Raw genomic sequence first — 19,570 nt, 5'->3', positions numbered from 1 at the left:
CTGCTGCCGCAACCTAATAGTTTCAAATGGTTGTAAACTACCTTGCCTCGTAGTCACAGGGGACATTTCTGGTGTTGTATAGAGGCTTTTGAAGGATCTGGAAACCTTCACACACAGTGCCACACAGGAACGTCTAAACATGGAACCATTGATGCTTCATCCAGTCACATAACAATTCTTTAAGTTATGGCGGTTCTATAATCAAGAAAAGATTTGCCCATAAAACACCCAGGGTAATCATTTTTATGATTCTACACAGACTCCAGTATTATGCAACTATAGCTACACAGTATAAATTATACTGAAAGAGCACAACCATATAAAAAATACCAAAGACAGATTTCAAACACAGCTGTTGTATATACAACAATGTCAGAATTGTCGACAGAAAATAGATATCTAAATGATGGAAATGTTCACTTGGAAAACCAAACAACCAAGCAGATAAAAAAAACAAAAAAACAAAAAAAAAAAAACATAATTTTATAATGATATATTTTTAAATTGTTTTGTATATTTTGTATTTGCTACATTTGCTACATTGTGTGTGTGTGTGTGTGTGTGTGTGTGTGTGTGTGTGTGTGTTTGATATATTGCCTGGTTCTTGTGGCTTAAAATATTTTTCTTTGCTGGCTCTAATTCACTTCTGTCTGAGGAGCTGCCAACTAGTAGCCAAAATGATGGGGGCTTTCTGCAGAAGGAACGACCAAGCATAACACCAACTCGTACCATCCTGTGTCAATAAACCTGAACCAGTCCTTAAAAAGACCAGTGCAATATGATGGAGAATAATAAATAGCAGTGTCATCAGCATAGAAATGACATACGGCATTAGACACATTATCATGTACTATGATTTATCATAACACCACAGGAGTAGCAGTGGAGGCATATGAACACGGTACATGAAGACCTACAGCAATTTGACAGCTGAAGTAGATGGCTGGAGACTGTTTTTTGGTCTCCTTTAAAAGTGACAAATATTGTTTAAAAGTGTTTAAATATTAAAGTGATGAAGGTAACATACCTTTATTATTAAGGGTGCGCTCTCCAAAGTTGCCCGGGGTTCATTGAAGTGAGGACTGACAGAAAACTTGAAGTATATAATTTGTCAGTGAGTCAGGCCAGTGATGAGAACCATGTGGCCTCAAGCGCTGAACTGCAATCTCATTCCATGTTTTTTCTCAGTTGAGCCAAAATGTATTTCCTTGAATCAACTCTTGGCAATTTTGCATATTGCACCTTTACAAAAAATAGTGATCTGTGTCATTTTTGAGGCAATAACTTCCAATCACCTGAACCTCGTAGTCGCCACAGTGCTGCAGGGGGTGAGCTGACAGGGACATGAATCAAGGTGCTGAGTCACTTTTGCATGGTGTTATCTCAAAGATCAGCAGAATTGTGATAATACTACAGAGCAGTGTGGGGCTGGAGTCAGACTCACCATTTAATGACCTCAGAATAACACAGAACATTGAGATGTGAAAAGGACATGAGGATTTATCTTATACTATATCATAAATTCAGTGGGTTTGCCCTTAATGTTGTTTATTGAACTTGTGAGGCACAAAGCGTTTTATTTGTCCATATCAAGGAAGTCAGAGGTCGGGATCAGCAATGGAGTGCCCCCCTCCTCCCCCCAGAGCTGGTAGTGTACGGTATCTTGCCGATAGACACTTGAGCAGGGCAGCTACTCACTGACATAAGGGCCCTAACCTGGATCTCGCATTTGAAAGATTTGAAAGTTAGTTGTAAGTGCTAGCACACCCCAGTCACTTGTTTCCAGCCGTGCTCGGTTCCTCCCCATAAGCACAATGTACACCTGTGAACGTGCAGCTGAAACGCTCCCATATCCCATGACAGCTGGATGGCATTACAGCACTCTCTAATTCAAAAGTGTCCCACTTTCATTGAAGGGAATATCAATCTCACATAACATTTTGATGAGTGTCTTTAGTGGAGTATTGGTCATAGCAAAACGGGGCTCAGTTTCACGCAGTGGAGGATGATTGTCTCTTCTTTCAACTGCTATCACCCTTCTATTTTGCTGTATGATGAATTATGGGTATTTTGTGGTAAATGGTACTTAGCTTGCTTCTTATGTTACAGTGAGGGGACAAATGGTGGAATCAATAGGGAAGTCTTTGATTTGGAGGTACAGGAGTCACACAAACTCAGAGAGAGCATTGCTCCAAGCCTTCAGAGAACACTGGTGTAGTGATTAAGTAATTTACCCATCAAACTGGACACCTTGAAATCCCCAAGGTAGCCTCCTGTCTTCACTCAAAAAAAAAGAAAAAAAAAGAAAAACTTGCCAAACAATTCCCAGATGACTCTTGAGTGCTTTTCTTTTCTTTTGAAGTTCAGGTTTCTCATCTTGCTCCATGTAGGCTGTGCTTGTTTTCTGCAATATCATCTTTAAGAACACAAATTTGACGCATAATCACACATTACAATGTTTTATTTGACCAATGAGAGTGACAATTTCATCTTGAAGAGAACTGCCCAAGAAAGCAGCATCAAGACACATAAAAGTTGCAGAGAGACCAAACACAACAGTTTGTTTCAGCACTCCAACAGAGAGCAGACCCGAGTCCAATATCAAACCAGTGTACTCATAAACCTATGCAACTATAGTGAACTGGTCTTCCAAAAAAAAAGCAGCAGCGTACAAGAAGTCATTTTTGCAGTTTCAGTCATAATAGAAGTCACTAATAAAAGACACTACCTTGTGATTCACCATCAAAGAATATGCCAATGATGCAATTTTCATACTAACATGTGGTCTAAAATTCTGTTGTATGAAATTATCTGTATCATCATTATGTGCAATTGTATACAATAATATACAGCAGTATGCTATAATTTTAAAAAAGAATAAAATAAGATACAATAAAATGCAATAAAATAAAAAGGCTGTCACAAGGTTAAAGTCAATTGACCAACGTTTTTATGTTATATATTAATTTGAGAACTAGAGGTTTCAAAATTTCAGCCTACACATACCGACCTACATTACATGCATTTTGACCCATCCGCTATAAATATGTAATTTGAACATCATTGTAATTTGAACTTTGGTTATATTTTATTGCATGGCATGTTTTGTGGTAAAGATTGCCTGGGATTTTAGCTTTCTTGGACCTGAGTCATAAAGATGAATCTCGGATCCTGTTGATAATAACGCGCATAGTGGAAATCTCACTTCACAGCCATGATTCCAGCTGCAGAATCGAGTTCACTCACCTTTAGGCGGATTTAAGTTAGACATTCTCATCAAAAATAGTTTTAATACAGCCCAAGTAGCTCCTGGATATAGCCAGGATCTTTGGGGGGGAGAAAGCAAATAAATGTTTTTCATAAAGTGTAATTCCTTTGTGTGTATAATTTGTGATGCTTAACAAATGAAGGTCAGTTTACCTACTTTTTTCACTAGTAGCTCACTTATAGACCATCGTTGCCACAGAAGCAGCACGGGAAGTATTGCCATCTGTTATCACAATGATTTCTAACGCAGCTCTTCGTCTTAAGTGGCCCGCACATCTCCCTGTGAGCCGCAGATGGACAGCCTGTCTGTCCCTGTTCCGCTCTCTGAGGACGCGCGTCTTGGCAGCAGTCATGCATTGCAGGCTGGCGCCGCCGCCTCTCCACTTCCACAACATCAGGTGTAAAGTTACTGTTTGTTGTGGCCCGAGAACACTAATAACGTGGTCGGAAAACAATGTCGGTGGTAAACCTGTTCAACATCACCAGGGATCACTCAACCCCCAGGACCTGTGTGCTGATTAAGTGGCAGCTAGGTTAACCAGAGGCATGCTGGGGTGCAGCCTGCACGCTGCGTAAATAATCCGTTTCAGGAAGTTAATTGATCGGAGTAAAATATGCCTAACTTCGAAATTTGTTTCAGCAATTTCTTGAGTAGAGTGGTCATTTTCTGGTGATCTGTATCAAGGCTCAATCCAGTAAACTCCAGTAAACAAGTGAAGCAGCATTAGAGACGGAATGGAATTGCCTTCCCCAACTGGCATTGAGATTTTATTAAAAGTTTAATACCATTTTAATTATTTAGTATGGACTTTTTGGAGTATTAAATATTCCCTCCTGTGGTAATAAAAATAAGTAACACAAAGCAAATACAAATACGTGAGACAAAAGCACATGAGTTTGTGAGAATGTGATAAATATACCAATTGCTTAAAGTTGAAGTATCTCTGTAGTATTGTAGGCTATTGGCATTTTGAAGATCCTGCTGATTAATTAGGTCATTTTCACTTCCTCAGCACAAAGAACCTGAATGTGATCTGAAGTGCTCCTGTGTAAGCTGAGAAGAAGAGGAGCAGCGGTCGACAGGCCCAGCACATGAAGGCTTGGTATTGGCCAATAGTTTGGAGAGGTTTTGGAGAGGGGTGAGAGGTATCTCTACCTTGCTCTTAAGTCAGACCTGGCGTGATTTTATCTTTCCAGGCCCTCCGTCATCAGCCAGTTAAGTTAAAAGCCAGGCAGCATCAGCTGCTCTAACTCTGGGAAAATCTGTAAGGCCGGCTAAGAAATGAATCCCACTTCTACCTCGACGCCATTTTCTGTCAAAGACATTTTGAAGCCGGAGCACCATCATGTCTTTGAAAATGAATATTTGATGTCTGACCAAGTTGGAGCGGTGCATCAGCAGCCCCTGCACGGCGCGCCTCGGACCCTGGACATTTACGCGTGCCAGCGACAGCCGTGCGTCTCAGTGAGGCAAGTGAGACACACCAGCCTCGACATCCAGAGAGACAACTTAGAGGCAGAAGAGGAAATGAATGACCACGGTGAGTTGACACACACATCATAAACAGATAAATCTGGGGATGCTGATAGAGACTGGTTATGATTTCATATTTGTGCGGTTTGATGCTCTGTGCGCACGGCAATATCGACGTAACACCACCGTCTCCAGAATTTTTTTTTCTTTTCTGTTTTTATGCTCTAATAACTAACAGAAAACCCAGAGGATTAGGCTATAAGCGTGGAGGTCAATTACTTGGGGCTCTCTTCATTAAGCTATGGGGATGCCCCAGCTTCTGTAATACTTCGAAATCTGGCACAAAATGACTGATGCCTGGCAAGACATTGGGCGTCTTGGTTACGTGTCAGACACCACACTATCTTACACTGGCACTCACATCTTAAAAGGAATGTAGTCCTATTATGATCCCCTTGAGTTTTTTTTTTTTTTTTTTTTTTTTTGAGTTTAGTTTAGTCATTTCCCATTTGACAATGTTGCATACTTCTTAATTATAATAATAAAAATACAAAATTACATCAGTACCAATTTTGAACTCAGACAGTTCTCTTAACTCAAGTAATTTAGTTTTGTCTTTTTTCTTTCTTTCTTTAAAACATTTAAAACATCACCCCTCCACCCCTTCATTTTTTCCCCAAAGCAGGTTTCACTTGTTTCCAACGCAGCCTTATCTCTGCCTAAAATCCTCTTGAAACAATTATCAATCTGCTGCCCACCTTGGTTCAAGAAAATTCTTCCATAAAGAAGTGAAATTATCCTATACCTCACTTTTTCACTTAAATACAGTAAGATGTAGGCTTACTAGACTCAGGGTAGGCCTAAAATTTTGCAGTGACCGACGCACATATTACATCACAACCTCTGGTTTTCAATTTTAAGACATTCGTTTTTTAAATCTCTGTTTGTTTATTTATGTATTTATTTACTTTCATTTTTTTCTCTTGTATAGACCTGTGCAGTTTTGACGGGTCAACTGACTGTGACAAAACCCCGGAGAGGAACAAACCCAGACTGCGCAGGAAGCCTCGGGTCCTCTTCTCCCAGTCACAGGTGTCGGAGCTAGAGAGGCGCTTCAAGCAGCAGCGCTACCTGTCCGCCCCGGAGAGAGAGCACCTCGCCCACATCCTCAAGCTCACCTCCACCCAGGTCAAAATCTGGTTTCAGAACAGGAGGTACAAATGCAAGCGCCAAAGACAGGACAAATCCTTGGAGCTGGCGGGATATCCACCTGCGCCCAGGAGGGTGGCAGTGCCTGTCCTGGTTCGGGACGGCCAGCTCTGCACCTCAGGGTGTCACTCAGCTCCGTACAACGTGACGATCGGACCCTATAATCCTGTATTTGGATATGCAAACAGCGGCGTGTATGGCTGCACTTATCACAGCGTGTCATCCTCAAGCAGCGTGACTGCCAGTCAGGTACCCACTAACCAGCTGGCTGATATACTAGGGAACAGCGAGGGGCCCTTCAGCCACGGACACTTCCAGGCACCTTTACAGGGTGTAAGAGGCTGGTAGGCCCAAAGAAACGACCGAGAGGGTCCATGAACAATCACGCGATTCATCTCATTTTATTTTATTTTATTTTATTTTATTTTATTTTATTTTTCTGGAATGGTAATTGCTTGACTATTGCCAGAGCAGCATTCTAAATGTTTTACAAGTCAGGTGGAAAATAAACACATGATGAAAATGCTTTACACTGCTCACTGTCTTTAAAAGTATTTGTTGTTTTCGTCAATTCACTATGGACTATAATTGTAGCTACAGATTTTTCTTATATCAAAGACTTGAGATTTTATGTTAAATTTGTATTATCTGCATCTTATTAAAAAAGTTTATTTAAAAATTTATTTTGCAAGTTAGGCTAACTAGTGTTCATCTGTCTCTTCAAAGACGAAAAGGCTATAGTCCTAAGCCTAATATTTATTTAGTTGGGTGACGTTTGATTGATTGTTTCGTTTATTTAGTTAACTGTTTTTGTTGATTTTCGTTTATAGAAGTAAAATGAAATGTGTTTAAGTTTTCAGCGGTTCATGAGCTCAGTTCAACAAATATTCACCCGTAAGTGAGACTGTTTTGGCTGTGGAATCTCACATTTGAGTGCGGTGAGCGCAACATGAGCAATTTTCTTCTTAAAACTCAATTAGAAACTAAATGCCCAATTAGATAGCCTCTAATCGGCTGCCGAGCTGCTTCTGCATATTTTAGGCGCACAGTTTATCAAAGAGTCCCATCAGAGGCTAATGGCCGGAGTGACATCTGACCTGACAGGCTGCTCTATCAAACTGGCCTCATTATTGTCCCATCAACAAATCCGCTGATAAGGCTGGAGAGCTTGTCCTCGTCCCGGAGCTTTGCTGGGTAAACAGACGAGCAGACAGAGTGGCTCTTTTACTTTTTTAAACTCTCAATCAAACGGGAAACAGCCTCCAATCTGACCTGTCACTCATCGATAATGCACAGATAGGCCTGGGGCTGACTTTACTGGCATTAGAGGCACCAAGTGCTCATGTCAGATTCATTTCAGGGGTGATTATAACCCCATCCAGCTAGATTAAAATGATACAGTCAAACACTTGACGTGTAAAACGAACTAACACCTAACTAACTTCCAAATCAATATCCTTAAAAAATTATAATAAAAAAAATACTGCTTAAAATTTTTACTTAAAGTTTAAAACAAGTCTATCTATCTATCTATCTATCTATCTATCTATCTATCTATCTATATGATCACACCAAAACTTAAAACTGTTGCACCCAGTTGGCTACATAGTGAAACCAGATAAAATACCGTAAAATGAAAATGAAACAGGCTAAATTCACACCACTGAGTACTACAGACATGCTTTAATACAATCGCTGGTGGAAAGAGTAGGCTACTGCAAATTGCCATTCAAGTAGAACTGTTACTGTGATTATATGTTACACAAGTGGAAGTACTGTTGCAAAATATACTGAAGTAACAGTAAAAAGTAACTCATTGGAGTAGTATTGGAGCACGAAATTCAAACTAAATTCTTTTATTTGGAAATTTTAAAAAAAAAAAAGTGCACCGAAATATGTAAAGCCAGATTACCCTTCTAATCTCTGCTAACTGGCCATTTACTGTGAAAAGCCCCACAGCCTCTCAGTTTATGAAGGTCCAGTTCCTGATGCTTTGAAAGATCACGTATAGTCTGTGCTCTGTAATGGATGGCATTAAAATATATCTGAGTAGGCTACAATACTTCAGCAAAAGTGCACTTAAATAGGCTAAAAGTAGCCTAAAATTACTGACTGAAAATACAAAAAAGTACAATTACACAAAAAGGCACTTTATTATAGTAATTTGAGTAAATGTAATTAGTTACTTTCACTCCCGAGTAGGCTACAATACACGTACATATGATGCATATTATAGTGTTTTTCGTTCTTCACAATAGTCTGCTTTCACCTAACGCTGCTTTGGGCTATAGTCTTTCTTGCCTGGCTTTTGCTCAGTGGGAGAAAAAAAAACACATCCGATGAGCAAATAACTGAATATTAATTCTTTGAGTTATTCCCAAAGAAACCGGTTCAGCCGTGTGTTTATGGACGCGGTCGGCGCGTCGTTGTTAATCCAGAGGTGGAGGCCCGAGGCTGCGAGGCTGCGAGAGGCGCTGGAGCCCCGAGGGGCCGCAGGGAGACACGACGTGGAGGAGCATCAGTGCTCTGCAGACTGAGCGGCAGACACAGAGGAGACACACACACTCGAGGAGATCAGATAAAGTCCCTCAGTGTGCGTGCGTGCGTGCGTGCGTGCGTGCGCGTGCGGATTCTGGCCATTTGCAGTTTTGGGAAATTCACCATGGAAGTTTGTTAATTACCCCACTTCCCCAAGTTTGTTAATTACCCCACTTTTTTTCATAAAAAAAAAAAAAAAAAAAAAAAAAAAAAAAACATGAACGCTGCATCATGCATTTAATATTATTCAGTTTTCCCTGTCAGAGGAAAAGTTGCTATTAAGTGGTAGATAAAAAGGTGAAGCCTATAAAAAGACTAATAATCTTCAGGAAGTGATCACTGTAAGCCAAGCAATGAGAGCTGTAAACATAAATCATACTTCCAGAAAAAAATAAAAACCAAGCCCAATTCTTCAATTCTCTTAGATTTGATACTAGGCTACTTATTTTGCAGTATCTGAACATAGACTGTGCCTCTTCTCCAAATAAAATGTGGATAAACTGAGTTTAGGTGGGCTTATCTTCAGATTGACTCCTAATTTAGAGAGTTGATGGCAAAATAATTGGCATCATTATCCAACTTCAGACCTCTCATAAATGTTACTAACTGTTCTGTATGCAGAAGACAAGAGGCTGCAAAACATTATGGTGGGAGATATCCCTTCTTTACTGGTGTGTAGCCTGCTGTGGCTGTTATAGTGCTTGCTCAAAAAAATAAAATAAATTAAAAAAAAAAAAAAAAAAAAATCTTAATGCTTTAATGTCACCAGTGTGAGAAAGAGAGGTTTAGAAAAGTAGAGAAACATGTGAATCACAACGTGGGAAATTCCATGAAAGAAAGAGAAACCTGTGTGATAAGATGTTGTGGTTCAGATCAAAGTTTGAAGAATGATATCAGTCCCATGTTTGGCTGTTTTCTGAACCCTTACCGGTTTGAAAGATGCGCTGATAGATGCAGCTTTGGTTGCAGATGCCAAGGCAGCAGTGGAACTGCCAACGTAACACAATTGCAGAGGAAGGTTTGAGATCCAAAGCCGCAAAGGAGAGAAAAAAAACGAGATTTTAAAAGCATAAAATGAGTGATATGTAGATGTCAGATTTAGAACAGGCTTGAATCTTTGACTATAGCACAGCTAAATCTGCTGATTCTCTGTAGAAATAGGATGTTAAGCAGTAATTAGAATATAAATATGAGGCTTCTGATAAGTCCAGTTACTTCTACGTACACTGATGACAGATGACAGAATGACAGATGCATGTGAATTACAATATGTTTTGTTGGTGCACCTGACTAAGAGGGAGAGTAAGATGACATGTGCCTGTGTGTGTGTGTGTGTGTGTGTGTGTGTGTGTGTGTGTGTGTGTGTGTGTGGCGCACACAAAGAGAGTTGAGATGTCATTTGCAATGTGCCAACAAAAAAAAGTTCCAAAAATGTTTGATTAATGTTGTGCCTCAGATTTTGTGTGACTCAGTTTCAGCAGGAGATGACGTGAGCCTTTTGTTTTGAAAGAGCCATTATGGTTCCTCAAAAACGCTTTAATTCCTAGATAGCCTTACGTCAGCTACAGGGCAGAGCACAGAAAGGAGAGGGAGATGTGTAATCTGGAACTGTGTAATCACTTCATTGGAATTCCAATCTGATACTGTGGTGTTTATGATCAGTACTGAGATAAAATATTATAAAAGTGAAAAGGCTTGGTGCTCCACTGTCCGACCATGTGTCCATTCAGCCAGTGTGAGCCAGTCATGAGACAAGCTGGACTTTCTGAATGGAGCTGGGACTTCCCAAGACAAGCAATGCTTGTGTCCTGTTCTCCTCAGAATGAATCCTCGTTATCTCTGGTAAAATATCTCATCATGTGGATATAAACTACAGTCAAACAAGTCAGTCTGTGTTCCTGTGCAGTACTTTGAAGTGGCTGCTGGCTGCCCAGCCTAATTTTGTGGACACTTGATTTATTGTGTGGTAGCGCCCTCTATGGGAAGAGACCAACAGGTGATATCAGGAAACAACACCTTTAGGTACAGCTTAATTTATATGGCACATTTCACACACACAGGCAATTCAATGTGCTTTACAGAATAAACACATGCAGTTAAATTAAGGATACAAAAAAAAAAATAAATAAATAAATCATGTTTTTTGTTGCACATGACACTTTCAATCTCGTTCATGGTACTGATTGTAGAGTTGACTTTCCTTCATCATTTGGAATTATTTAGCTTTGATATGAAAAGGTAATTTGATCTGTGATACTTGAACACTGATGAATTATATGATCAAAGTGCTGAAAGTAAAACAATAATTAACCCTTTACCATTCCTTCTCTCTCTTTAGACCCATGTTAGGTGGGGGGCAGGGGATCTGCACGGGGAAATAAAAGGTCAACAGTAGATGTGAAATAGAAGTGGTATACATCCTCTGAAAGTTGGGAACCTAAAGTTTGATTTTAGATCCAGCTCAGCAATTTATTTATTTTTTTATTTACAGTGTTTAAGGGTTAGAGCATAATGATGGCAGCATATGATAGCCATTCCCATGCTCAATTCAGTGTCATAAGTTGTACAAAAAATGTGAAAAGCACATCCCAAATTGTCAAGTCAAGGAGGGCAAATTATTCACATTCCAACTGTTTATTTGCTATTTACTGGCTCACATCACATTAGAAAAATGCCTCCGTGTTTCGACACAGAGCCTTCATGAGAGCGTTCTTTTCTACAAAACGATGAAGGCCCTGATGATGACTTGATTAAGCCTATAGGATTTTGTGTGAGAATTATTTTGTTTAAGCACAACCTGCTCTTCCAACATGTGTCAGAAGTTGTTGCAGCACCTTTTGGGTTGATACAAATTGTTACACAGATTTAGTGCAAAATATTATCATTTTTGATAATATTTTTGACCACTCTAGGATTAATAAAAATGGGCAAACGTGCCCCCAAGACACCACATTAGGACAGCAAGACCTTGAAGAACACCAAAGACTTGCACCTGTGAGGGTGTTTTTCATGTGTGTCAGACTCTGAGCTCAAAAAGAAAGGCATCTTCTTTATATAACCTTACAGATATGAATGTAGGTTCAATATAAAATGTCCTGTGTTCAACATGTGCCATATTGTTGCAGCAAGGGTTTGAGTAGAAACGTCAGACTGAACTGGTCCACCTGATGCCATACTGTGAATAAGGAAAGGCATTGTGCAACAGCATAAACACAGGTGTGGGATGTAATACAGAACAACACTGATGCTGAACAGATAACAGGACAGAAGTCTGACAACTCAACTGTCCTGCTGCTCGTCTCAGACAATGAAACAGCGGCGCTCCTGCCTGGAAAACAACACAAGATTGATGGTTTACTTCATGACATTTTGCCACGGCACAAACAAAACAGCAGCGCCACATATTATGCGCTGTGGAAGACAAATGCCTTCCTGGGCTAAAAGGTCAGAGGTTGTATAGTCGCGTCTGGTGCAAAACGAGTTAAGAGCGCTATGTAACTGTATATCTTTACCTTTCAGTGAACGCTTATCGTGCAACAAAGATGCGGAGAAGACATTTCTTTGTCCGCATGACTATGAGCAATCATGCAGATTGTCTAAGAATAAGGGCAGAGGATGACATAGCCTGCTTGATAAACTGGTGGCTTTAACAAGTTAAGATAGAGATCACAGGAGCCTTGAAAGGCCCATTTTGAACCGGATGATAGTGCCACCCTTCACACCACATGTGCTCCTCTACCAGCTTGGTTTGCCCTCGTCATTGGACTGAATGCATGTGTTTTAATATTCAATTTAACACAGAATTAGCAGTGTGTGACAGTTAAACAAGTGTGGCAGGAAATTTATTTTGAAGTATTTAAACACGGGAGGAAAATGATCCTGTCTTTTGATTTTTAAAGGAATCATAAGGTTGTTCGAGTTTTGTTTACTTATCATATATTAAATTCTACAGTCAGCTCTGTATGTTGAAAAAATTTCCTAAGGGCTTTAAAACAGGAAGAGCAGCTGAGTCTCCTACACGCTCAGCACTCTGTCAGAGTGAGACGGCCCCAGACAAAGAATGCAAGGTGACACATATCACGCTGGACATGTTAATACTGTGTTGACAAGACAGCAGCTAATGTTAAGAAGAGCTAAGAACCTTAATGCACTTAAAACAGGATGACTTACAGCACCTCACACAAAGACATTAAACAGACAGAACGTTCTAAAAATCAATTATTTCAGTCAAGTAGCATGATTGATTTTTCAACTTTTAGAGAAAGATTGAAATAGAAAGTGGTTGACATTAATTCATAAATAAGAAAATTAAATAGCAAAGTGTCAGAGGTAAACTATGACAAAACAGTTGGTTTTTAAGGCCTCATTAGATTAAAAAGGCATGGTAACAGACTGAGGCTTCTTCAGTAAACAAATGATCCTCACATTGAACCAGACATCAAATCAGCGTGAAATAACGCAAACACCAGGAGAATGATGCTGCCCCTGCTGATGGAGCCGGCAGGGGCAGGGGGCATGGGAGGGGTAATATTTGTCATTCCTAGACTCATGTTATTCCAAATGAAGCATGAATTCCCTGAGGACGGGACACACTACCAAACGTCCCATTCCCAGGGAAAAAATAAAAAAGGTCACGCAGAACCACAGAGAACAACAAATAAACAGCCACTGAGCAGCGAATGTGTCGGTGCAGGAGCCGACCTAAATGTGCTGAACACATTAGGCCTTCATCAGGTATGGCCACCCACTCAGACCCCCCAGACCCACCACCCCACTCACTAACTAACTCACTAAAAACTGAACTAACAGCTCTAGTAGGGACTTGTAGTGTGTCTGTGGTACTCATTGTTAAATCTATATTATAGTATCTCTTCTATAATATTCCTACAGAGGGTAAAAATTATTAGATTTTTGTTGAGAACTGTTATTCAGAGGGGTGCACTGATATTTCCGCCTCGAATGAACTGCCTGAAATACATTCAGCTATCACAGATTAAAAAAACAAACACACATGCACACAAGTAGGAAGAACTTTCCATGATGTGAATAGAAATGCCACAGAGATGAATAAGCAAACAAATAAAAATAGAGCTGCTAAAGGTAGGGTTAACCCAGTAAACAGAGAGCTCCTTGTCCCGCCTCTCTCACATGCCAGCGGCTCCACCCCTGCTGCTGTATAAATTAGAGCTTCAGACTCAAGACGCACAAACTGCAGCCGTGAGTTTGTGGAGTACCGGGCAGAGATGTCTGAGGCAGTCAAACCTCTGACCTCCTTCCTCATCGAGGACATTCTCTCCATCAAGGAAAGCACAAGGCTTAACGGGAAATGCTCCACACAGAAGATGGAAAGATGCTCACAGTGGAAAGAAGAATCTGAGGAGTTGGAGCAGCTCTGCCAGCAGGACATGATGTTTGGAGTGCAGAACGGTGAGCTTCTACACTTCACCCACAGGCCTTTAACAACAGTGATGTCATGGCGGATGTCAGTTTACACTATATGACAATATATTACAATATATATTTATATATAACACCAATCCATGGTACATATCATGGAGGGTAGCGTCAAACTGGTGTAAGTCTTATGAAGAGTGGCTTTTTGTAGGTAGCTTGTTGTTTAACAGCTGATGATTACTGAATGTAAGTCATAGTTTACTCACCTTTTTATGACTCACACATCACTGTCTAATATGTCAACTGCAAACACTGTATTGTATCAGCTTAATGACCTGATCCCATCTGTGTTTCAGAGTCCCTCGACACATCCTGTCCCAGCACCTCAGACTCCAGCACTTTAACGTCTGCAGGGAAACAGAAGCGTTCCCGCGCAGCATTTACACATCTCCAAGTGCTTGAGCTAGAGAAGAAATTCAACCACCAGAGGTACCTGTCAGCCCCGGAGAGGGCTCACCTAGCCAGCACCTTGAGACTGACTGAGACCCAGGTCAAGATCTGGTTCCAGAACAGGAGGTATAAGACAAAGAGAAAGCAGCAGACCTCGGAGCTGTGTAAGGACATGTACAAGTCGGACAGACTGGGCCTCAGGGACGATTTAGTCAGAGCATCGCTGCTCTCCAGCCTCCACTACCGACCCTACCTGTGGGACTTCAGTGGCCCCTGGGGGCCGACATTATGGTGAAATGGACATGTACCATGGACTCCTGGTTTATGATCATAAAGCTTTTTGATTGTTTCATGTCCCTGTTTGTCATGCTAAATTTATAGAATTTTAAGCTAGGTCATGTTCAGTAACACACTTTACTTTTATTTATTTTAACTCAATTTTAAATTCATAGATGCATGTATGGCAATTACCCAGTCTTCTAAAATGTTAATGCTCATAACAACATTAGATTTTTCTTTTCATGATTTGCCCAAATCTGTGACACTGGATGAAAAAGGCCCTGTATGAAATCCAACAAAACTAGTAGTACTGGACTACATGTGGATTTGCACAAAAATAATGATTTAATCACTAAATTCACATTGTTGATTCATTATTAAATCCATATTGTTAAAGTTTACTTTTTCCTTTAAAGATTTCTGTTAAAGTTTGATCATGATACATTTCAGCAAACCTCAGTCAACAATATTTGTGATGTAGCTCAGTTTGATGGCGGATCTGTGCATACATTTTAGCAAAACCTTAAGTAGCAAAACTTCAAATATGAAATTTGTCAGTGCATTTTATTGCAGACTGCAGCTGTTATGTAGAAGTACAGTTTGTTGTAGAGAGAGACAGACCAGCAGCCAGGGATCTGAGGACTAACTGGAGACCCTTTCCTTGCCAAAGAACGAGATGTAATTCCTCTGAGGAGCCACAACCTCCATGCATCCATTTAACCTGACATGAAGCAGTCTGCATCTCAGCTTTCTGTGGGTGACACACAGCGTGACAAGCCATAAACTGTACAAACACGCATAGACGCTGTAATTTGTTTGCTAAGGAATTGTTGGACACAGTGCAAAATAATCTTCTTGTTTTTTTTTTGTTTTTTTTCTTACTTCAGCTTGGAAATCTTCACATTACAAAATATCCTACAAGAACTCAAGGTGAAACTTGAATGGTCCGTGTAGGCAAACTGGTCATTGCTGCAGCAAAAATTAATAGGATACAGCAGAGGAAAGTTAGAATCTATATAAAAAAAAGACATAATAAAAAATACAACATCTAAGATTTACATAACCATGCAACCAACAGTTTTGACACAGGTACATTCAGAAGATTGAACTGTTTAAATAAAAGTGTCAGAATTACACACTGAGCGCTGAGACGTGACATTCAGCCACCAAATCCAAGTGAAATCAGTTTTAAATGATATTGTTTTTTTATGTGGAAAGTGACATTATTGTGACCACAGGCTCACAGTGTAACTTCAGGGTTAGGGATTATGGTTTGTAGGCCTGTTGGTGTGGGACAGGTGTGATGGCTGATGGGTGGGGTGGGGCTAACAAAGAGTAGACACTATTTTACATAATTGTGCCCTTCTAGGCTCTTAAACAAGTTCCTGACCTGGTGATGAGTCCCATTTCCTACCGTCCTGTGGTTTTGATATTTCACATTCAATGTAGCGTGTGGTTGCAGGCCTTGTTGAACACAGATAGATTTCACAACAGAGCAGTTTTACCAGCAGGAAACATCGAGAAATCTTGCGCGATCCATATCTCAGAAGAGCGCTCCACAAAGATAGGACCTTATGATCCCAAGCTCATGATTCATGAGGTGTGACACTCTGAACGAGGGCCTGAACTATTCCCTTGAAAGATCACCATCTCTGTCTCACTTAAAGAAATGGAAATGTCCTCTCCAGTCTTTCAGCTCTTATTTCTCACTATAGGAGCTACGTACATGAAAGCACAATACAAACAATGCGGGCTGAGAAGTGTGCTTATCCAGACATGCAGGTTGACACGTCAGGCCGATGTAGTGCAGCGGCCTCCCAGCAGGGCTGATAAGATGGCATGCAGGATTTAGGGTTTTACATATTTAAAAAGGGCATGTTTACAGTAGCATAACTGAAGTGTGAGCGGCGGTGTGATGGAGCTGAGATAGAGGCGAGCATGAGAGCTCTCACTCCAACAACCTGTCTGACACTGTTCATTGAACTGACCTTGAGGAATCTTCTGCTGTCTAGACGCAAGCAGCAACTGCCACAAGCATATAATTATCTTTTGTCTTATTAGAAAAAATAAACAACTTTAGGCAGCATCCTGTCATCACATTCTCCTGTTTTTTGGAAGATGTTAAAGAAAATTCAGGGTTGACTGAGGTGAGGACGGTTTAAATTCAACTGACAAAACAAAAACAAACAAACAAAAAAAAAAAACAACCTTAAAATTTCAAGTTGATTTCTCACTTTTTAGTCTGAAGGCTCCTCACTTTTGCATAGTGCACCTTTGTTATTAGAGGTGGAGATGCTTTTGTTTTGCAGCTGGTAGTCAACTTATTATTGGAATATAAAGATATCCAAACTGTGATGCACCTTTCATAAAGTGTTTACGAAGCAAGCAGGAAGCAGGGATGCACGATAATTTCGGCATGTCACTGATATCGGCCGAGATCAACTTTAAAATATCAGCATGTCATCTGCCAATATGATATGCGGATATGTGAATCAGCCCAAATTTGCCCTGGTTGTGACTGGTAAAGTGGGATAAATCTTTTTGTCTCAAAGTATTGTTTTAAAGACATTTTATATAAAAATAAATATAGCATGTCTTATAGGAACCTAAGTTCAAGTAGTTTTCTTATTTTGCCCGGTGAGTGTGTGCATTTTGAAAAGTATTGTATTGTACTGCATCTGCCAGTGGGCCATCATGATAACAACAGGCATAATAAAATGTTAATTGCACTACAGGAGAGACTCGATGCTCTCTGCAGTTAGGTGGCAAAAAAATATGTGCACATATTGGTATCGACGAAAAGGGTTGGACAATATCGGCATATCGGATATCAGCAAAAAATCCAGTATCATGCATCCCTAGTGACGAGCACAAACTCTTTTTTTCCCCACAGTCAATTCTTGTGAAACTCACTTGTCAGTGTTTCATATACAAGAGCAAGTCAGAGGTTTTTGTCACATATTCAGGCCTAAATTGCACTGGCCTACTAGCATCATGGCAGCCACTAGGTAAAAAAAATGCAGCATATGTCCTCCATGTTATGCTTGGAAAAGTACATATTAAATATAATACAACATGTTGGATGTTGGTTCATAAATCACTCAGGCAAACAAAAACACATTGTGACATATCTTTTAATGTGTAAGTAAGGAAGTTAAAGAAAATCTCAATGAGTTGTTAAAACCAAAGTGGGGTGTTATCAACAATGCCAACAGCTGAATCATTCAATCTAGTCCTTTGCAGTAAACAGGTAATTAGACATGAAGAGGGCAGATAGCATCTGTTTTGACGGCACTGGAAATCTGACAGTATCTCTCAGTGCGTCTCAGCCGCCCGGCTGCAGGACGACATGCCCATCAGATAAAGGAGCTTGTTGATGGGTGAAGCTGAAGGTTAGAACTATTATTATTCTACTTACTATTGTAATACCTGCACTTCCGCAGGCTCAGAGAGACACGGTACATTGATTCACAAACGCAGATGAGTAAAAACAGCCTTCCTTTGTCTTCTTTGTTCTTCCTTCTTCAGGCTCGGTGAGCACCTCTGGCTTTCTCACAGCACCACCTGGGTTAAAGTGTCTTCTCTAAATTTAGTGTGGAAAGCTGCAGGGACATGGTTACGGCATAGGAAGGATATCATCACATCAGGCACATTTCTAATCAGTATTTGTTTGATAGTGTGATTTGATCAGCTCTGAAATGGGATGTGACATTTTGCATGGATGCAAAGCAGGAAAAGATGCACGCTCTTCTCAGGGATCTGATCGGTGTGTGTGACATGCAGTGTGGACAGTGTGGTCGTGGAGCCATCATGGTGCTCTTCAAGAGGCCCACCTATGCTTTGGAAAACAAGCAGATCTTCTTTACAGATGGAGGGAAAACCAAACCCAACCACAAAGACGGCCTTTGTCAATGCTCCAATATGCCGTGACTGGCTAACAAATTTGTCAGAGGTGATAAGAAGCTTTAAAACAGCCCTGATCTTTTCACATGGGACGACTCATAAACTTCCTTGGATAGTGTAACTGGATCCCTCATGTTACAGTACCAGTAGAGCAGCTCCCTTTCTTCTCCCATCAGCAGATATACTGCCGCATCCAACTTAACCGATGGTTAACATTGATTGTGTTGTGTGGCTGTGAACGGTGTGTGTGTGTGTGTGTGTGGTAGAGGAGCTCCAGCCTCCAACTCTGTGAGAGAGAGAGGGAGAAAGAGAAAGGGAAAGAAATGGAAGGAGACAGGCAGGCAGGGAGAGAAGAGCCAGCTGTAATCTTATCGGTGGCTTAAAGACATGAAGTGGTGAGACAGTTTACTGCAGATAGAGTGATTAGAGAAAAGTATGACAAGGACAGAGGACATGGGCAAAGGGGCTGCTCATTGTGCGCTTCACATAAACAACCGCCTCACGGACGAGGGCAAAAGCTAAACACATGGAGGACAACAACGCCGCGGCACAGGTGTACGTGTCCCGAGGCATGTTGGTTTGGAGGAAAGCTCCGTGCTATCTGTATCTCAATAAAACATCAAATTGGCCTTTTTCTATTATTTTGTTCCGTATGAGGCACACCGTCCTTCTCTATTTCTTTATATTTTTACCTGGATATCTCTAAAAAAAAATCTCTAAATATTGCCAGAACATACTGATTTTATATGAACCACTATAAGCAGTGTAATGTGGGTCAAATATACACTGAATGCCCCAAATATTAAAGACATTTTTGTACTTTGGCAAGGAGCCCAGGTAAAAGTCATTCATTGCCATTATTAAACTAATAATTAATTACGTTTACTGAGTTACATAGCTATTTAGTTTAAGTTATGCTTTTTAGATGTATGTAACATTTCCTATTGTTTGCTGCCCGGATCATAAAGGGTTAAATCTACACAAAAGGAGATGTAGACGAAGAGAGGAGATGAGTCAGAGAGACATTCTAAAGTTTTGAGACAATCAAGAAGCATG

General features: G+C 40.4%; 2 protein-coding genes across 2 annotated transcripts; both read left to right on the top strand.

Annotated features, from left to right (window-relative positions):
• The first annotated feature begins 4,636 nt into the window (after positions 1-4,636).
• On the top strand, positions 4,637-6,298 carry nkx2.7 (NK2 transcription factor related 7). Its single transcript, XM_030059237.1, has 2 exons — positions 4,637-4,808; positions 5,733-6,298. Exons 1-2 carry the CDS (start codon positions 4,637-4,639, stop codon positions 6,296-6,298), a joined length of 738 nt encoding a protein of 245 aa, XP_029915097.1.
• A 7,399-nt stretch (positions 6,299-13,697) lies between these two features.
• nkx3-1 (NK3 homeobox 1) lies at positions 13,698-14,981 on the top strand. The gene is made up of 2 exons (XM_030060529.1): positions 13,698-13,915; positions 14,239-14,981. Exons 1-2 carry the CDS (start codon positions 13,732-13,734, stop codon positions 14,625-14,627), a joined length of 573 nt encoding a protein of 190 aa, XP_029916389.1. The 5' UTR covers positions 13,698-13,731; the 3' UTR covers positions 14,628-14,981.
• The last annotated feature ends 4,589 nt before the right edge of the window (positions 14,982-19,570 follow it).

This window comes from Myripristis murdjan, chromosome 9 (genome assembly GCF_902150065.1).
Source record: "Myripristis murdjan chromosome 9, fMyrMur1.1, whole genome shotgun sequence".
In the NCBI taxonomy this organism is placed as follows: Eukaryota; Metazoa; Chordata; class Actinopteri; order Holocentriformes; family Holocentridae; genus Myripristis; species Myripristis murdjan.
The sequence above is the reverse complement of the archived record's forward strand: the minus strand, read 5'-3'. Positions and strand labels throughout refer to the sequence as shown.

Bases quoted from the DNA above. Each gene is read 5' to 3' on its own strand.
- nkx3-1 (XM_030060529.1), top strand. From the start codon at position 13,732: ATGTCTGAGGCAGTCAAACCTCTGACCTCCTTCCTCATCGAGGACATT. The intron at 13,916-14,238 runs GTGAGCTTCTAC...TCTGTGTTTCAG, and splicing joins GATGTTTGGAGTGCAGAACG to AGTCCCTCGACACATCCTGT.
- nkx2.7 (XM_030059237.1), top strand. From the start codon at position 4,637: ATGTCTGACCAAGTTGGAGCGGTGCATCAGCAGCCCCTGCACGGCGCG. The intron at 4,809-5,732 runs GTGAGTTGACAC...TCTCTTGTATAG, and splicing joins AGAGGAAATGAATGACCACG to ACCTGTGCAGTTTTGACGGG.